The sequence below is a fragment of the Columba livia genome, chromosome 8 (assembly GCF_036013475.1).
Source record: "Columba livia isolate bColLiv1 breed racing homer chromosome 8, bColLiv1.pat.W.v2, whole genome shotgun sequence".
Taxonomy (NCBI): Eukaryota; Metazoa; Chordata; class Aves; order Columbiformes; family Columbidae; genus Columba; species Columba livia.
The window spans coordinates 2,685,527-2,701,165 of NC_088609.1; the positions used below are offsets into that span (position 1 = coordinate 2,685,527).

The 15,639-nt window shown below is 52.7% G+C and overlaps 1 protein-coding gene across 3 annotated transcripts; it reads left to right on the forward strand.

Moving 5' to 3' along the window:
• Positions 1-3,866: 3,866 nt before the first annotated feature.
• TAL1 (TAL bHLH transcription factor 1, erythroid differentiation factor) lies at positions 3,867-13,328 on the forward strand. Of its 3 annotated transcripts, none has more exons than XM_065071443.1 (5): positions 3,867-4,023; positions 6,788-7,216; positions 7,985-8,076; positions 12,310-12,767; positions 12,922-13,091. In XM_065071443.1, exons 1-4 carry the CDS (start codon positions 4,010-4,012, stop codon positions 12,726-12,728), a joined length of 954 nt encoding a protein of 317 aa, XP_064927515.1. In that variant the 5' UTR covers positions 3,867-4,009; the 3' UTR covers positions 12,729-12,767; positions 12,922-13,091. The 3 variants fall into 3 exon arrangements, with proteins under 3 accessions (XP_064927515.1, XP_005511718.2, XP_064927516.1); XM_065071444.1 differs by adding an exon at positions 5,359-5,508 and having other exon boundaries at positions 3,886-4,023; positions 12,310-13,328; XM_005511661.3 differs by having other exon boundaries at positions 12,310-13,328.
• The last annotated feature ends 2,311 nt before the right edge of the window (positions 13,329-15,639 follow it).

Below are 15,639 nucleotides of genomic sequence, written 5' to 3' on the forward strand. Positions count from 1 at the left end.
CTTCAGTTGCCTGCTGTAGCCTTTATTTAAGACATGCCACCTCCCAGTCCTGGTGTAGAACGGCTAACTGGAAATGTCAAGATGTCACTTGCTACTGAACTCATCAAGAACTCCAACACTGGGTGGTGTGTGCGGAAAAATAATTAGTTTTAACGAACAAGTATTTGGTGAGAAAGCGCTACAGTCTATTAATGAAACAGCCTTTTTCCATAACGCTGTGAGGATAGTGTTCCACACGTGGAGGAATTTAGCGATTCCCTTTCGAAGTCCGTTTTTTGGTGTTGAGGTGGTTTTTGTGGTTACAACGTGTTGCCAGTGCCGTAGAACCCGCTGGTGCTGTTCTGCTCGCCCATGGCCAGCGGGTGTGAGGCCAGGGCTGGGCGAGCGGGCTGTGAGTAACACACCTCTGTCCTGACCTCTTGCTCTTGGGAATGAGACAGGAGCTCTGGAATTGTCAACTCATCCCCCTTCCCACCGTTCCTGACGGGAGGACAGTGCGGAATGATGGTCGAGCCATCTGTTTTCTCACCGGCTATAGCGCTTCAAGGGGTGTTGGAACGAACCTTGCTTTAATGATGGCATTGTCTCAACAGAAGTTCAGCCGACAGCGCTGACCTTGTCTTTCCTGCTCTGTGAGTGTTAAATTGGAGTTTAAAGCACCCCTCGCTGAAGTCCTGGGCCTTTCCCGTTCAAATCCAAAGGGCTGCACTGTCAGTTCATGGTATGTTTGAATAGGGACTAATTGCTTATTGATTTATTAAAATGACATGAGAGTGTTTTCCATCTTGTACCATTGGGGGTGAAAGAAGCCATTTGCTGTTTCAGAGCCAGGAGAGAGAGGAAGGCAGCAGCTCCCTCCAAGCTGTGTCACAATTTCTCTCACAGCCTCTTCCATCAACAAGAATATTTGCTTCCTTTCAGGAAAGGTGCTACTTTGATGTGCTGAAAAAATAAAGCCTTTCTCAGTCACTGAATCTCCCCTGGATCAGGCACAAGCTTATTATCTGGCAAGCACATTTTCTGCTGAATCAGTCAAAAAATAGTTAATGTTTTTGAACATTCCAGTGAGATGAATGAGGCAATTCATACCTCTGAGCTATTGTTGTGGGGGTTTGTTCCTTGTTTCCTATTGTAAAATGTCTGGAAACACAGGAAGATGACAGTTGTATTGGTTAATATTTTAAAGACTTTCTTCAAATGCTCAAGGGCTAGAAACAATTTGGAAACAAAAGCCCAACTCCTTGCACACAGCTCAGGACAAGGGTGTGGTGGTGTATGAAGTTACACAAATCATACAGTCCTGGACGCCAACCTCTGAGCAAGTGAAACATTCATTTACTTGACCAAAACAACCACCAAAAAACCCACCCTTCCCTGAAGCAGCTTTTCCTTTCACAGTGTAGTGCTGAGTAATCTCAAGGTTCCTGGAGTTTCTTTCCTGAAGCATCTACTGTAGCTTGGAGTCAAAAATACATGGAAAGCTAGGTCTGGCTTAGTTAACCCTGAGTAACGGGGGCACAGCTCAAGCGCTGGCTTAATGGCCTGTTCAGGCAACGCTGTGTGTGGAGGAGCAGCACGCTTTAAGGTAGAAATGTAAATTACTATATATACTATAAATATAACTACTCCTACATTTATACAGTCCTAAAACTACATTCGGCCCTTTGAAGGCAACTGCAAGGCTGAGGTGGCCCCCGGTGAAAATGAGTTTAATGCCCATGGTTTAAGGCTTTATTGTTGGAATGATTATTTTTTACTTCTGTTATTTCCAGCTGTTCTTTATTAAAGGAAATACAGTGGTCGCTTAACAGGTTTTGGGCCTTCAGAGCATCACTGATGCTCTTTAATCTGTAGAATGTTGCTGCTCCATACCGCAGGACTTGCTACCTCTTTGCCTTGTGGAAGCATGGGGAGGGGGTGAACCCCGTGTCGCTCGGTGTGATCACGAAGCCCACCCGTGGCAGGGCAGTGGGGGACAAAGGGCCACATTACCTGCCACACTAGGGTCCCCGTTAGGCTCGGGGTGGGGGGACCACGGTCACAGCTCCCACCCCTCCCCACCACGGGCAGGCGCGGGTGGGAACGGCCCCGCAGCGGCTCTGGGTGCACAGAAGATGCTCGGCTTCCTAATCTCCCCCGCCCAGCCCCGGCTGTTCTATCTTTAACGCTTCCTGTTGGTTAGAGGAGCCGGCTTGAAAATGGTCGTGTTTCCTGGCGGGAGGCACGGCGGGCTCTCCAGCGCGTCGTGACCGTCCCTTCCCCGCCGCCCCACGCACGCTGCCGGCATCGTGCGGGCTCCTGCCTGCCGGGACCCGACCCCAGGCGTGCCCGGGAGGACGGGGGAAGGGTTTGTGGAAACCTCTCCCACGGCCGCGTCCAGAGCTGGAGGTTGAGGGGAAGGAGTGAAAGGAAGAATAACAGCTCCGGCATTTCCCCCTGCGGGAGGGCGTGCAGGTGGCGGGGAGACAATAGCGACCCCCGCAGCCCCAGCCCCCTCATCCCCCCGACACGGGCCGCCCGGCAGGTGCGGCCGGTCCCCATCGCCCCGGCGGCGGCCGCGGCCGCCCCTTCTCCCGCTCACCCCCGGCTCCGCGCTCGGCCGGGGCTCACAGCCTCGTCTCAACCCCGCAGCAGGGACCGAAGGGCGTCCCTGGAGGTGCTCAGCCTCGTCCCCCTCCTCCCCGCCGGCCTTCGGTAGAGATTTCGTTGATGTTCGGCTGCCCGGGCAGGCCGATCCCAGATCTCCCGAAAACCGCTCCCCGCCTCTGTCTTTAGAACCGCTTTACCTGTGGGTTTAGGGGGACGCGGACCCAGAACCCTCCAGCGATTCTTGCCTCTCCCCCCGTCCTCTGCAGGGACCCTCTGGCAATTTGGCGAGGGTTTCAGAGACTCTTTGCAAGCGCCACGTAGGGCATCCGACCCCCGAACCCGCCCGTCTCCCCGTCCCCCAGCAACCACTCCGTTTGCAAGGCAGCTTTGGCGAAGCCCATGGGTGTCCCCGTCCCCCCGCTCCCGGAGGCCGCCGTGGCCGGGCTGAGCTCCAGCCCGACGGGACGCGCAGGTGGTCCCGGCCCCCGAGCCCCGCTGGCTGCCCCGCGCTTCTTCGGGGTGGTCAGGGGCTCTTTCTCCCCTTCCTCAGGCCTTTCTCCTCCAGGCTTGGCCCTACCCTCGGCGCCGAGCTCTCCCATCCGCTCGCATCCCGAATTTCCCAAGGGCGAGGGATACCCACTCCGCTCCCCGTCCCCCAGCATTCCCCGGCCTCCCTCCGCCCCAGCACGGCGGATGAGACAGGGGGTTCGCCCCAATTTAGCCCTTCAGCAAAAACACACAGTGCGGTGAGGAAGCCTGGGGATGGGGCCACTTGTCTCCAAAACATCATCTCTCGATGTGCTTTATTTACCTCCTCTTGTCCCAAAGCAGCCCACACCCCTTCCCTCTCTCTCAGCATCTCCAACAATTTATTTTGGCTCATTAAATTTAATTAAGAACGGAGTAGGTGTTCCATATTTAATTAAAAAAAAAAAAAAAGCAGGGGGAAAAAAAAAAAAAACAGGGGCATAATAACCTCCAAGAGGACTAAAATAAAGAATTGCTATTCAGATGCAGGCAGCCACAGTGCAATTTTTTATTACTCTTTCTCTCTCTTTTTTTTTTTTCAGTGTCTTTTTAAGAGCATCTAAGCACACACACATAAAAAGCTAGAAGGCATGCATTCCGGAGTTATTCCTATGCATATCCCTGCAATAATTTTCCGCTTTCCTTCGATAAAATTGCCAAATAATAATGAATCATTTCATAAATAATGGGTTTAGAAGCTTATCAGGGCAGGCGGGCCACTGCTGGGGTTTTATCTCTCTCGGCCACATTGCAGTAGTGTTCCGCTCTCCATACTAAATAGGAAACTGGACGTGATGTGGAATTAGAGCCTCCCCAGCTGAAGCCACCCAACACTTACTACAAATATACCCGCGATGCGTAGGCCACAAAATGGCTCCACTCACTTTTCCCAATGAAAAGCAAATGGTGAGTAGCGAGGAATCCGGCCCTGCAGCCTCTTGGGGTGGTGGGTGCGGCGGCCTGGGGTTTTGGGGTGTAGCGAGGGGTGCTTGGGGGGCTTCTGCCCCATGTAAGAGACAGGTGAGAGGGGAAACAACCCAAAGTCTTTTCCGCGGTTGGGGTTTTTTTTTGTTGTTTTTTCTTTGATGCGGGGTGGGTCGGAAGACTCTTTCCTTTTTAAAATGTGGGGTGCGCTTTTCTCCCGGGACCCCCGGGGTGCGGCAGCACGGAGGCGGGTGGGACCGGCCCTGGGGGAACGGGGGGTGAAGCGCCCGCCGGGCCCGGCTCCCCCAGCCTCTCCCAGGGGGTACACCAGGACCTGGCCCGGCCGACGACCAGGGCCTGTTTGTTTGTTCCCGGGGGGGGCTCCCCCATACACCGCTCCCTCCCGCCCCTCCGCTTTGGGGCAATTTCCCCACAAAGGGCCGGCGGGAAGGTGCGTTTCTGGACTGGAAATTTCCTGCTGATCCGCGGCTGGAAAACAAAAGGATTTTACGGAGCAGAAAACAGCGGGCGGGGATTTAATGCTCCCCCCTATTTTTCTAAACGAAATTACCCCCAATTAAACCCAGAACACTGCGGGTATTTTTGCGGCTTTGCGTATTTCGTTTTTAACGAAAGCAGGAGGCGACGCTATCGGGATTGTTTCTTTTTTTTACGAAGAGGAAAGCCTTATTTTTCTTGATTTCATTGGCGGGGGGGGTGGGAGACCGTCCTCGCCTTCCTGTTGATCCGCGGCGAGGAGCGGGCTCACCCTGTCAGCGGCCGGGCCGCGGCACCTCGGGACGGAGCGCTGCCGGTAACCGGCCCCTTTAGAAATACAATTTACCCCATTAGGAATTAAATTTTCCACTCGGGCGTGGGAGAAACGCTGCCGCCGCTCTTTGCGAGCCGAACAGGAGAAAAACAACTCCATCTCCGGGCCCGTCTGGGATTTCCTCCCGGGGAGACCGGGCTTGCAATGTGTCCAAAAAAACCCTCCCAATTCACCCCGAACTTAGGGCTTGGGTTTTTTTTTTGTCTTTTTTTGGTTGTTTGTTTTTTCCTCTGTTTTATTATTTTTTGCTATGCCAGGCCGTGCCCGCCGCGCGTTGCGGCCCCGTGTGCGAGGCGGCGGCTCCCGTTTGCGGCTGCGGGGGGAGGACCCACGGGTGTCCGGCTGTCCCCTATAACAGGGGCCGCCCCGGGGTGCAGTCCCCTCCTTTCTTCTCCCCTGCACCCCTCTCTCCACCGATTTCTGGCAATCCAGGCCCACGAGATCCACCCTCTTCTCCTTTTCTCCCCCCCTTCTCTTCCTCCCAGGATTTAGCAGTTTTATCCCGATGCGGGTGTCCTCCCTCTCTGTAAAGTCGTAAGTACCTTGAGGTGGGAGGAGTAAATTCATCCTGACACTGAGAGCGCTTTTGTTGAAACAGGAGAGACTTGCGGTGTCCCTACTTAAATATGACACATGTGAGTAATCTCTTCCTATACAATATCGGAATAAGCAATTAGATTTTTCTTTCTAGAGAGATAGTGGGGCTGGAGGGAAGGCAGAGAGCTTGTGCTTTAGGTTGGGTGGTTGTGTTTTGTTTTGTTTTCTTTCTATGGCCAAAAAAAAGGGGGGGGGGGGAGGTAATATCGTAATTCTGCCCAGCAGAAACAGAAAAAAATATTACCCAAGGCAAAGGAGTGAGAGGATGGGGAAGGAGAGCCGGTGTGTGGTAGCTCCCTGCTCTGAGAAGCCCTTTATTTATGGCGGGGGGTGGGTGGGGAACAAACAAAAAATACCACGAACGAGGGGAGCTGTGGGAGAAACAGCACAGCAATAATAGCGATATCGCTGCCTGCCCTCGGTGCCCTGTCGCGACACTATTCGTTCTATGGGAGAAGGGGGACAATGATGGTGTGCGGCCGCGGATGAAGGGCTGCTCGGCGCCGGGCCCCTTCCTCCTTCCTGCGCTACTGAACGCACGGGGGCATTGGCTCCGTTATGGGCTTTAACTGCTGCTTTAACCCCCTCTCCCCCAAAAAGTGGCTTCAGGTATAATTCGCTGTTTTTAAAAATAATGCTAAAAATAAAAATGGGAGGAGAAGTGGTCACCCGTGAGGCTGAGGCTGCTGCCGGCAGGCCGGGCCGCGATGGGGCTGGCTCCGCGGGATGGCAAACACCGCCGGCACCCCGAAATGGGGATAAATCCCCCAAACGGAGCTTGGGGGGAGGCTGAGCCTCCTCCCACCGGGCCGTAATTTGGCCGCATAATTTAGCACCCGACACGCGGTGCGCCGGGTGCTGCCCGAGCGCCTCTCGCTGCGTGAGCCGCCGTGGTCGTGTCAGCCCCCCGCGTGTAGTGGCGGAAATGACCGCGGCTGCGGAGTGGGGTGGCGGGGGTCCTGCCCGGCCGCCCCCTGCGCGATGCGTCGTGCGAAGCCGCGGAGTTGCGTGACGTCACGGCACCGCACCGTTCCGCGGGGGTCCGTGACGTCACGCAGGGCCAGGGCGTTCCGTGACGTCACAGCGTGGCCCCGCGAACCCCCTGCCCCTCTCGCAGCGCTGCCTGGCCACGTCCCGCCGGCAAACTCCAACTGATTCGGGGTGATTAGTGCCTCTCCTGCCCTCCCCCCGCTTTCCTCCACTTCTCGCCGGCGAAGCCAGAGTCCCGAAGCGCCCCCCCCGCCTCTCGGGCGGTGTCTGGGGCGGGATACTCGCCCCCCCAGCCTGGCCGCCCCTCACCGCTGTCTTTCTCCACAGGACGATGGACAGGCCGCCCGCCCCGCCGCCCCCCAGTGACCCCCGCGATGCCCGCCCTCCCCGGCGGCACGACTCGGAACCGGAGACCACGAGCGAGCCGGAGAGCAGCCGCGGGGGCATGGATGCGCCGGCCGACCCCCAGCTGCTGCTCAACGGGGCGGCCAAGGAGGCGGGCCGGCCCTCCCCAGGGCCCCCCGCCGCCCCCGTGCCCGTCATCGAGCTGGTGCGCCGGGGGGGCTCTCTGGACATAAAAAGCCGGGAGGCGGCGGGGGAAACGATGCAGAGAGCGCCGGGCGCTGATCCGTGCCGCGCCGCCGAGGCCGCCTGCGAGGCCCGCATGGTGCAGCTGAGCCCCCCCGCGCTCCCGCTGCAGCCCCCCGGCAGGGCCATGCTCTACAACCTGGGCCAGCCGCTGGCCACCATCAACAGGTCCGTGTCTCTCCCACCCCTGCGGGGGTCCCTCGGAGGGGTCCCCGCTCGGCTGTGGGACTCGGTGACGGGGAGGGAAAGGAAAGGGGGTGGCAGCAGCATCCCTTCCTCCGGGCTTAGGGCTTAGTCATCGCGGGTTTGCATGCAACTTTGCAAAGGAAGAAAGGGGGGAAAAATAACCCGAAACGAAAAACTGCCGTTCCTAGGAAAAAAAAAAAAAATAGAAGTCAGGGTATAAATGCTTCGGGCAGAACAGATACTGGGGCGGTGATCCCGTACTGAGGTGCAGCAAAGGGTCCGCCAGCAGACGTGCTGCTTGTCCAGAGCTGGGTTAGACCCTCGAAGTTCGCTGGGACTCTCTGTCCTCCGACGAGTCCCGCAAATAGGAGCAAGGGCCAAAAAAAACTTTCGCAGGGGCAGAGCGCAGCCGCTTGTGCGGGGATGGAGCCCCCGCTGCCGCCACCTCTCCTGAGGGCAGAAAGCCGTGTGGAGGGGGTGGTTTTTGCCTGGGAACCGCTAGCTTGGGTGCCCCACGCCTCTCGCAGGGCTGGCTCACGCTGCATGTCCCCGAGACGGCAGCGTGTCCTGTAGCCGCACGACCCTCGGCTCAGCTTCGTGAGTCGTGAGCTCCCTCCGGGGTCACGGAGCTGCTCGGCTCCCCCTCGGCCCCGGGCTCCCCCGGAAGTTTCCTCAGCCCCCCGTGGGGGCCATGCGGTGCAGGGGGGGCTGTCGGTGTGTCCTCACGACCTCTCTGCCTTTCGTTTGCAGCGGATTTTTCGGCGAACCGGACTCCTTCTCCATGTACGGCAGCAACCGAGTGAAGAGGAGACCCTCTCCCTACGAGATGGAGATCACTGACGGTGAGAGTTTCTCCCCTGCGCTGTTTTTTTTTTTGGGAGGTGTCCCCATTTGCTGAAGGGGGCAAGTTACTGCTCGGCGCCACATGCTGGGATTAAAAACCCCAAATAGTAAAGGATGTCTGCCGTGGCAGGGTAGCTCCCCCCGGTAAGGCTCTGTATAGCAGAGCTCAGATCTGTCCCGAATAATGCCCAGCAGCCTGCTCGGCGGATTTGCTTTCTCGCAGCAAAGCAGTCCGGCGTATGGTTAATTATATCCCTGTTCTGCAAATTGCTTAGAGATTAAATTCGAAGGAAGCCATTAAATTTAAGTCCTTGTTGAAGTGCAAAGGCTGGATCATGGCCATCGCAGTGACGTGCTGTGTTTGCAAACCCTTTCAGCCAGGAGACATTTGTAACGCAGACCACAGCCTTGGGCAGAAAGATCCAACCCGCCCAGAAGCGAAATGCTAACCCTGTGCTAAGGTCTGCGGGCTGGCGAGGGGATTGTGGCTGAGCCATCTTATCTGCAGCTTGATTCCGAATATATCCACACCGTGCTGCAGTCTGCCGTGGAGAAATATCCCGTGCCCGCTCTTGTGGCAGATCCCGGGAGCAGCTGTGGAGGGTGACAGGCTGGTGTCCGAGCTGAGATCCCTGTCGGACCGGTAGGATGATTTCCAAGCCAGGCGGGCAGGGCGGGATCCCGCTGCCCGCTCCCCGCAGCCGGCGTGGTTTGCGGGAGGAAGCCCACGCGAAGGGGTGTTTGCAGGAACCATTTACACGTGGAAAGCTGACGCGCTTATCTGCAGAGTTAACAGCCCGTACAAATGAAATCCGTTGAAATGTGTTTTCTCTTTAGCAATAGTAAACAGTGCTTTTCAACCGCCGGACAATTAATTTTTGCTTCTCTCTAGCTGGCTGTCCCTTTCCTTCCACCTGGCTAATCTAAAATCGGATCAAATAATAATCCACACCACTCTAGAATAATACAGTACGAAATGATGGGCTCAAGGCATTATCTGCGTTCATCAGTCCCGCTTTCCCCGCTCGGTTCAGACCGCAGCCCCGTGGGACAGGGGTTGTCTCAGCCCCCCCGGCGCAAGAAGGTCTTTTTGTCTGGGATTCAATTCAGAGGCTTAGCGGCTGTGCTGAAAGTCCATCAAATCACAGTGTCTGGCTAACGCCTTCGACTTGCTGTTAAATCAGATATTGAGGATTACTGAGATATTTGGTTGTAACCAAATTTTTGGATATGTGCTTGTCAGGTAAAGCAGGTGTAGCGATTTGGCTGAATCCTGCATGTTCTGGCTCATGTGAATTTCCAAGACCAGGCTCCGAATTTTTTTTTTGGGGGTGGTGGGGGGAAATAGGTACCAGATGATACTGTCTAAACCGGAGCAATTTGTAGGGGTGCGTGTCCTGTGCTGAGGCATCGGTGCTGTCTGCTGTACTTTGCTTGTTGCTCTGGTGGTCACCTGCTGGGTGGCATCTTTGACACCCTGGGCCATCGCTCATATGCCTCAGCCCTTGGGAGAAGGGCAGGAGAGTCTTGCTGGGTGTTTGGTGTTTGGTTTCCTCTGCAAGGAAACGAGTGGTGGTTTTTTTTGCAACTATTAATTAGCTCGTTTTTGGGAAAGTCTGATGCACTGAATATCTATTAAAATAGATATAAACGGAGATAATAATGTAAAAAAAAGTATATGCAATGATATTCTGTAACTTTGGAAGCTCATCTTTTTACTAGTTTTCCTCAGATCTCTAGTTACAATTAAAAAAGCATGAGTCAATCAATTGCAACAAAATCCTAGCAAAAAATTCTCAGTTGACTGCTTGAATTAGTTATAAGGCAAGTTTCTTGATGGGAAATAGATCTTTTCTATTATAACACAGGGACTGGGCATTTTGAATTTCTCCGTCTCTTGCCAGGTTGTGGCCAAACCCCTATCTTTCTAAAATCTATGTTTAATTTGATTGATGCAAGAATCAAAAACGTGAGCGGTGTCAGAATTTGTGTTATATAGTGGAGCCTGACTTGGGTGCCCTCAGATGAAAATGAACAGGTTGAGATTTTTTGGAAAACACAAAACAGCCAAGTTTGGTTTGTTTGCTTTTGGTTTTGCCTCATACCCTCACGGGAGTAAAAAGATTTTAAGCTCCACCTCCTTCTGGATTCAATGCTGGTTGCTTTGTCTGGGAAGAGCATCTAAGTGTCAAAACCGTGGTTTTATTGTAGCAGGTTGCAGCATATTATTCACTGCACTGTTACCAGTGCTGGGCAGTCCCATGTTGTTGGGGTTCCCTCAGTTCCCCCCTTCCCCACAACCCCATGGGGCAGCAGGTTGTGCACATCAGGGAGGAGAAACCTTCCTCTTCTATGAGCTCTTGCACGTTGGTGCATACAAAGGGCATTTCTGTGCTGTTTGGGAGTGGAAAATTTCATTTATTAAAGCATCAGAATAGGATTTTAGAGGTCAGGGATGAGTTTCTCCTTCTGATACACCCCAGGACCTCTTTGCAGTTTTGGGGGGCTCCCTGCTCCTGAGCACACTGTGAAGAGAAGTGAGGTGTGTAGCTGCTCGCGTGCTGGAGGACATGGTAACTTTAATCTGACTGCTTGGGAGTGTGTCTCCATGCAAACCCTGTGATGGGGGATGTTTCATGTGATGTGCTGGACCAAAGGGGCTCAGTTTCCCCTGAAAGGGGGGAAGCGTGATGGTGTTTAATCAGCTGGAGCATGGGATTCCTCTTCTTGCACCATGGCAGGTGGGACCTGTCAAGGTGCAGCCTGACTAGGATGCCTCCAAAATCACATCTGTTCGGCTGCTCTACCACAGTCAAAGCAGCCAAGAATTTTGCTGTATGTGAATAATGATGCAGAATGATGTATATGAATAATGATGCCCCTCAGGATGCTGTTTTCATTGGGTGGTGGGAAAGCTATGGCTTAAACTGCCCACCATGGCCAGGGGCTTGGTCCCACTAGGAGTGATAGCGTCGATGGGGATATCCACAGCCTGTGCTTTGGGGTACAAGTCACAAATGTGTTATCTGCACCTCTTTACTTCACACTTTGTGATGATTTTCATTGCATATGGTGCTTTCCAACCTATGGGGGCTCTGCTGTAGTCATTCTCCTAGAGTTTCAGGAGATTGCTATGTCCTTGCACTGTTGGTGTCTCCCGGAGGTGAGGATGGCAAGGGTGCAATAATAAAAACATCTTATGGTAGTATCTCCTTACATGAACTGGTTTTCTTGTACCCAAGGACCTGCAGTTCTCATTTGCAGCATTGCTATTCCTGTAGCACGTTTGAGTAGACATGCTTTTGGGTCTTCTCTAGTACAGCGACAATGTCTTGCTTGTGCCAACAGGAGTTAGTTAGCCTGATGATCTAAAAAGAGAATTGGTGCATTTTGTGCATCCACCCTGTGTAACATGCCCTGGCAGCAATATGGCTGTAAAATTACAGGGATTTAACTGGAGTTCACATATAACTGAGCCAAATGGACACCTCCAGCAATTTAGAGTGCCTTCTCCAATTAGCGTCAGGTAGGAAGTCTTTGCCTTGTGGCACTAGTGTGCAGAGAGAGCGGGTGGCCCTCAGGTCAGCTGTGAAACTGCTTCATCCTCCGCCTGTGATCACCCTTCCAGCCAGGACACTGCCTCCCTCTGTGGGTCACGTTGCTGCTTGGCCCCATTGCTACGGGTGAATCCCGACACCTCATTTCATACATTTCATGTGGTGTCTGTCAGCTCTGCATCCTGCCCATATCAGGGAAGATCGCTGGATCTTAGACTTGACAAAGCTTCTGCTCAAGCTAATTTCCTTATGTCCCAATGGTGTGTCCTTAATATATTTTTTGGGATAGAAAATAAAGCTATCTAGTTAGGTAAACTTTTAATAGGACCTTCATTGCTGAAATACTCTTGTTGATGAGCTGAGAAACCCTAAAAATACAGCAGCCTTGTGCGCATGTGTCATGGCATAAGCCTTTCTTCTTGGAGATGTAAACGTAGGCATTTTAGGAGTCATCTAAAAAGCCACAATTCAATTTTTCCTTTCCACTGGATCGAAGGGAAATTACGGCTATCTTGGCTCATCAGGTTAGCTTCTAGTTAGGTGGAAACTCCTGTTTCACTGCCTTGCTGGCATCACTAAACTAAATCAGTTAATTTGTGAAACTGTGACCTATTCAGCAAAGCAATAAACAACCTATTATGCCCTGCTCCTAATTCTGTGTGGTTGCAATTGCAGGTCCTCATACGAAAGTGGTGCGTCGCATTTTTACCAATAGCCGGGAGAGATGGAGACAGCAGAATGTCAACGGAGCCTTTGCAGAGCTTCGCAAGCTCATCCCCACCCACCCGCCCGACAAAAAACTGAGCAAGAATGAGATTCTACGCCTGGCTATGAAATACATCAACTTCCTGGCCAAGCTGCTCAACGACCAGGAGGAAGAAGGAAACCAAAGGGGCAAAGTGAACAAAGACTCTGGGATAGTCCAGGAAGACCTCCTGCAGGACATGTTGTCTCCCAACTCTAGCTGTGGAAGTTCTTTAGACGGAGCGGCGAGCCCGGACAGCTTCACAGAGGAGCACGAAACACTAGATTCGAAGCACACGCGGAGCCTGCACCACGCGATTCTCCCCGTCGAAGGCAACGCGCAGCGGTGATGACCTCCCGCATCGCTCCCGGAGCACCGAGGTGGGGAGGTGAGACCCAAGTGTGCAGACGCTGGAACTTGTGCTCCTGGGATTTGTGACTCTGCCTTTCCCAGGGGCTCAGGCTCCCTGTCCTCCCCAGCCGGGGATGGAGCAGCCGGTGCGTTGCCGAGGATAAGACCAAACCAGATGGATGTTCATTTAGGTACGTGATCGTACAAAGAAGAAAAGCATTGAAGTCCTCTTCATTGTACATACTGCTCATGACGGGACTCTGCGGAGGGGCAGGAGGCACGGCCAGCACCCCTCCAGCACTTCGAGGGTTTTCAGACCATTTGGCGACTGTTGCTTTTTAAACAGTTGCCTGGCTGAGACATGAAACTCCTCTCTCACTGCCGATGGAGGCCACTGATGCATTTCAGCTCCATGTGGCACTGGAAACTGCTGAAACCTGCCAGCACTGTGACATTTCTCCAGCCTGTGACATACACGACTGGTTTGAGCGGGAGCTGAGGCCATGCGTTCCTGTTGCCCCAGAGCTTTTGACTGTATCTTTTTAAAGAGGTGAAAAAATACCCTCAGCGAAAGAACAATTAAAAGGATTAAGACTTTTTCTTTCTCTCTTTTTTTTTATTTCTTTCTTTCTTCCTTTCCTTTCCACCTAACTTTGGATTGTTTGGGGGTTGTTGTATTTATGACATGGGATTACTTCTGTTTAATGCTGTCATGCAGTATCCACTGAATGCAAAGGTACATAGGTGATTTCTGCCACCCTCCCAGTCCCTAATTCTTCTGCTGGTAATGTTCAGTGAGTGAGCTTCAAGCCTGTTGTGGTCTCCTAGAGTTTACCCAGCAGTTTCTATATGGCCAGAGCTTCTCTCAAGGAAAATGAATTTCAGAATTGGTAAGGGAAAGCAAAAATTTGGTAGTGAAGCATCCCCTTGGACTGGGGGATTTTTAAATTCCAAAAGCAACAAAAAGGCAAAAAGAGTCAATGGTGCATCAGCAATGCGTGTGTACATAGGGTTATAAAAGAGTTTTAATGATACGCTTTGAATTATTTTGTTTTATTGTGTGAAAATGGTGGTGGTTCAGCTGTGCCAATGCCCACAGGCTGGACTACAGTGCTGGATTTATTCTGGCGTTAGGAGGGTCCATACCTGCCTGAGGCTGGTGGGAAGCCACAGCCTCTCCAAATCTTGGGGGAAGCACTAAAAGCAGTGGTGGGATTAGACTCCATTCCTCACATTGCTGCAAAACTGATGGCTGGTGGCTGAGCTGATCTTCTGATCCCTGCTGCCCCCTCGGGAGGGTGTTTGGCAAACAGAAGGAGTAGGGAGCAGGAGGATGCTGCTGTGGTGGCTGGGAGCTGAGGACCACAGCGCGCCATCACCGCGGCTTCAGGCCCATCTCTCACCCACCACCTGATGTCTGAGGGAGCAATTGCCCCAAGCCCATCCTCTCCCTCTGCCGAGATGTCAAGGCACAGAAATCTCTACCAGGCTACAGTAAAAAACAAAACCAAACCACCCACAAACATCCTTTGGAAGGGAAATAGTCCTCTGAGCGGGGACACCTTCCACTGCACTCATTCCTTTCCATGGGTGCTGAGGTACAAGGAAACACAGAGGATTTGGTTGAGTGTCTGCAAGCTGGTCCAGGCTTAATTCAGAGCCCTGTCATTTCCATCCCCACTTGGTTTTGATGCCTCTTTGTAAATAATAGGTGGGAGGCTGGCACATGGGTTGGCACGTTAGATGGAATTAGCTGCTTAGGAAGGGGTCCCAGCCCAAGCAAGGGTTTCCAGCACAGACCACAAATCCTCTGAAACCGCCAGCCTCCCCCATCTAAAATTGGGGAAAAGAAGGAAAACCCCTTCCTGGCTCTGGATGTCCCATGCATGGGGTGTTTTACAAACAGGGGGTTCCCACAGGGCTGGAGCGGGGAGAGGTGCCGGTGGGTGGTGGAGTGATGCTGGGGAAGAGGTTTGTGAAGCAGGGGTAGGAGAGGCGGGTGGTGAGGGCTGGCAGGCAGGGGAATGCAGTCACAGCTAAAGCCGCTCTTGGTTTCCAGTGTTTGAAATAACCACGGGGTGGGTGGGGGAGTTACACCCTTTTATTAAACTATTGCAAGAAAAAAATCACACTCAGAAATTCCTTATTCCCCACTTTTTTTTTTTTTTTTTTTTTTTTTTTTTGTTATTTTTAATCTTTTTGGTAGCTGAACAGTTGGGAAAATGGTACAACCCTGGTGGCACCCCCTCAAGACCCCCACACATACATGCGCCTGCTTGTAGCCCTTAGCAGCGCGTGCCATAGGTCTCCTGGGGTATGTACAGTTGTACTTTAATTGTGATTTGAATGGTACATTTCCCCTGTCCACCTCTCCCGTTGCCTGCTTCATCTCTCGCTGTGTGGACCATCGCCCCCCGTTTCTGCTGAAAACAGCACTTTGGGGCAATGTCGTTCTGTGTGAGTGAATTCCTGCCTTACAATTTTGGGGTTTTTCAGTCCTGTCCCTTTCTCTGCCACCCTCCCCTTGGATTTCTGCATTTTTTCTGCAGAAACAGAGTAACCAGACCTGGTACCCTGAGTTTCAACCCACTGTGGATGTGCTATTTGGAAAACACATTTGTTGTAATGTGTGTGTATATATAAATATATATATATAATGAATATATCAAGAACATTTCTAAATAAAGTTTTACAAAGCAGTCTCCACTTTCTGTCTGCCTCTCACCCACCTCGTCGCTTGGACCCATCACTGCTTCAGTATTTCACAGTATCACAGTATGTTTGGGATTAGAAGGGACCTCAAAAGGTCATCCAGTCCAATCTTCCTGCTGGAGCAGGAACGCCCAGGTGAGGTTGCACAGGAACATGTCCAGGCGGGTTTTGAATGTCTCCAGAGAAGGAGACTCCAC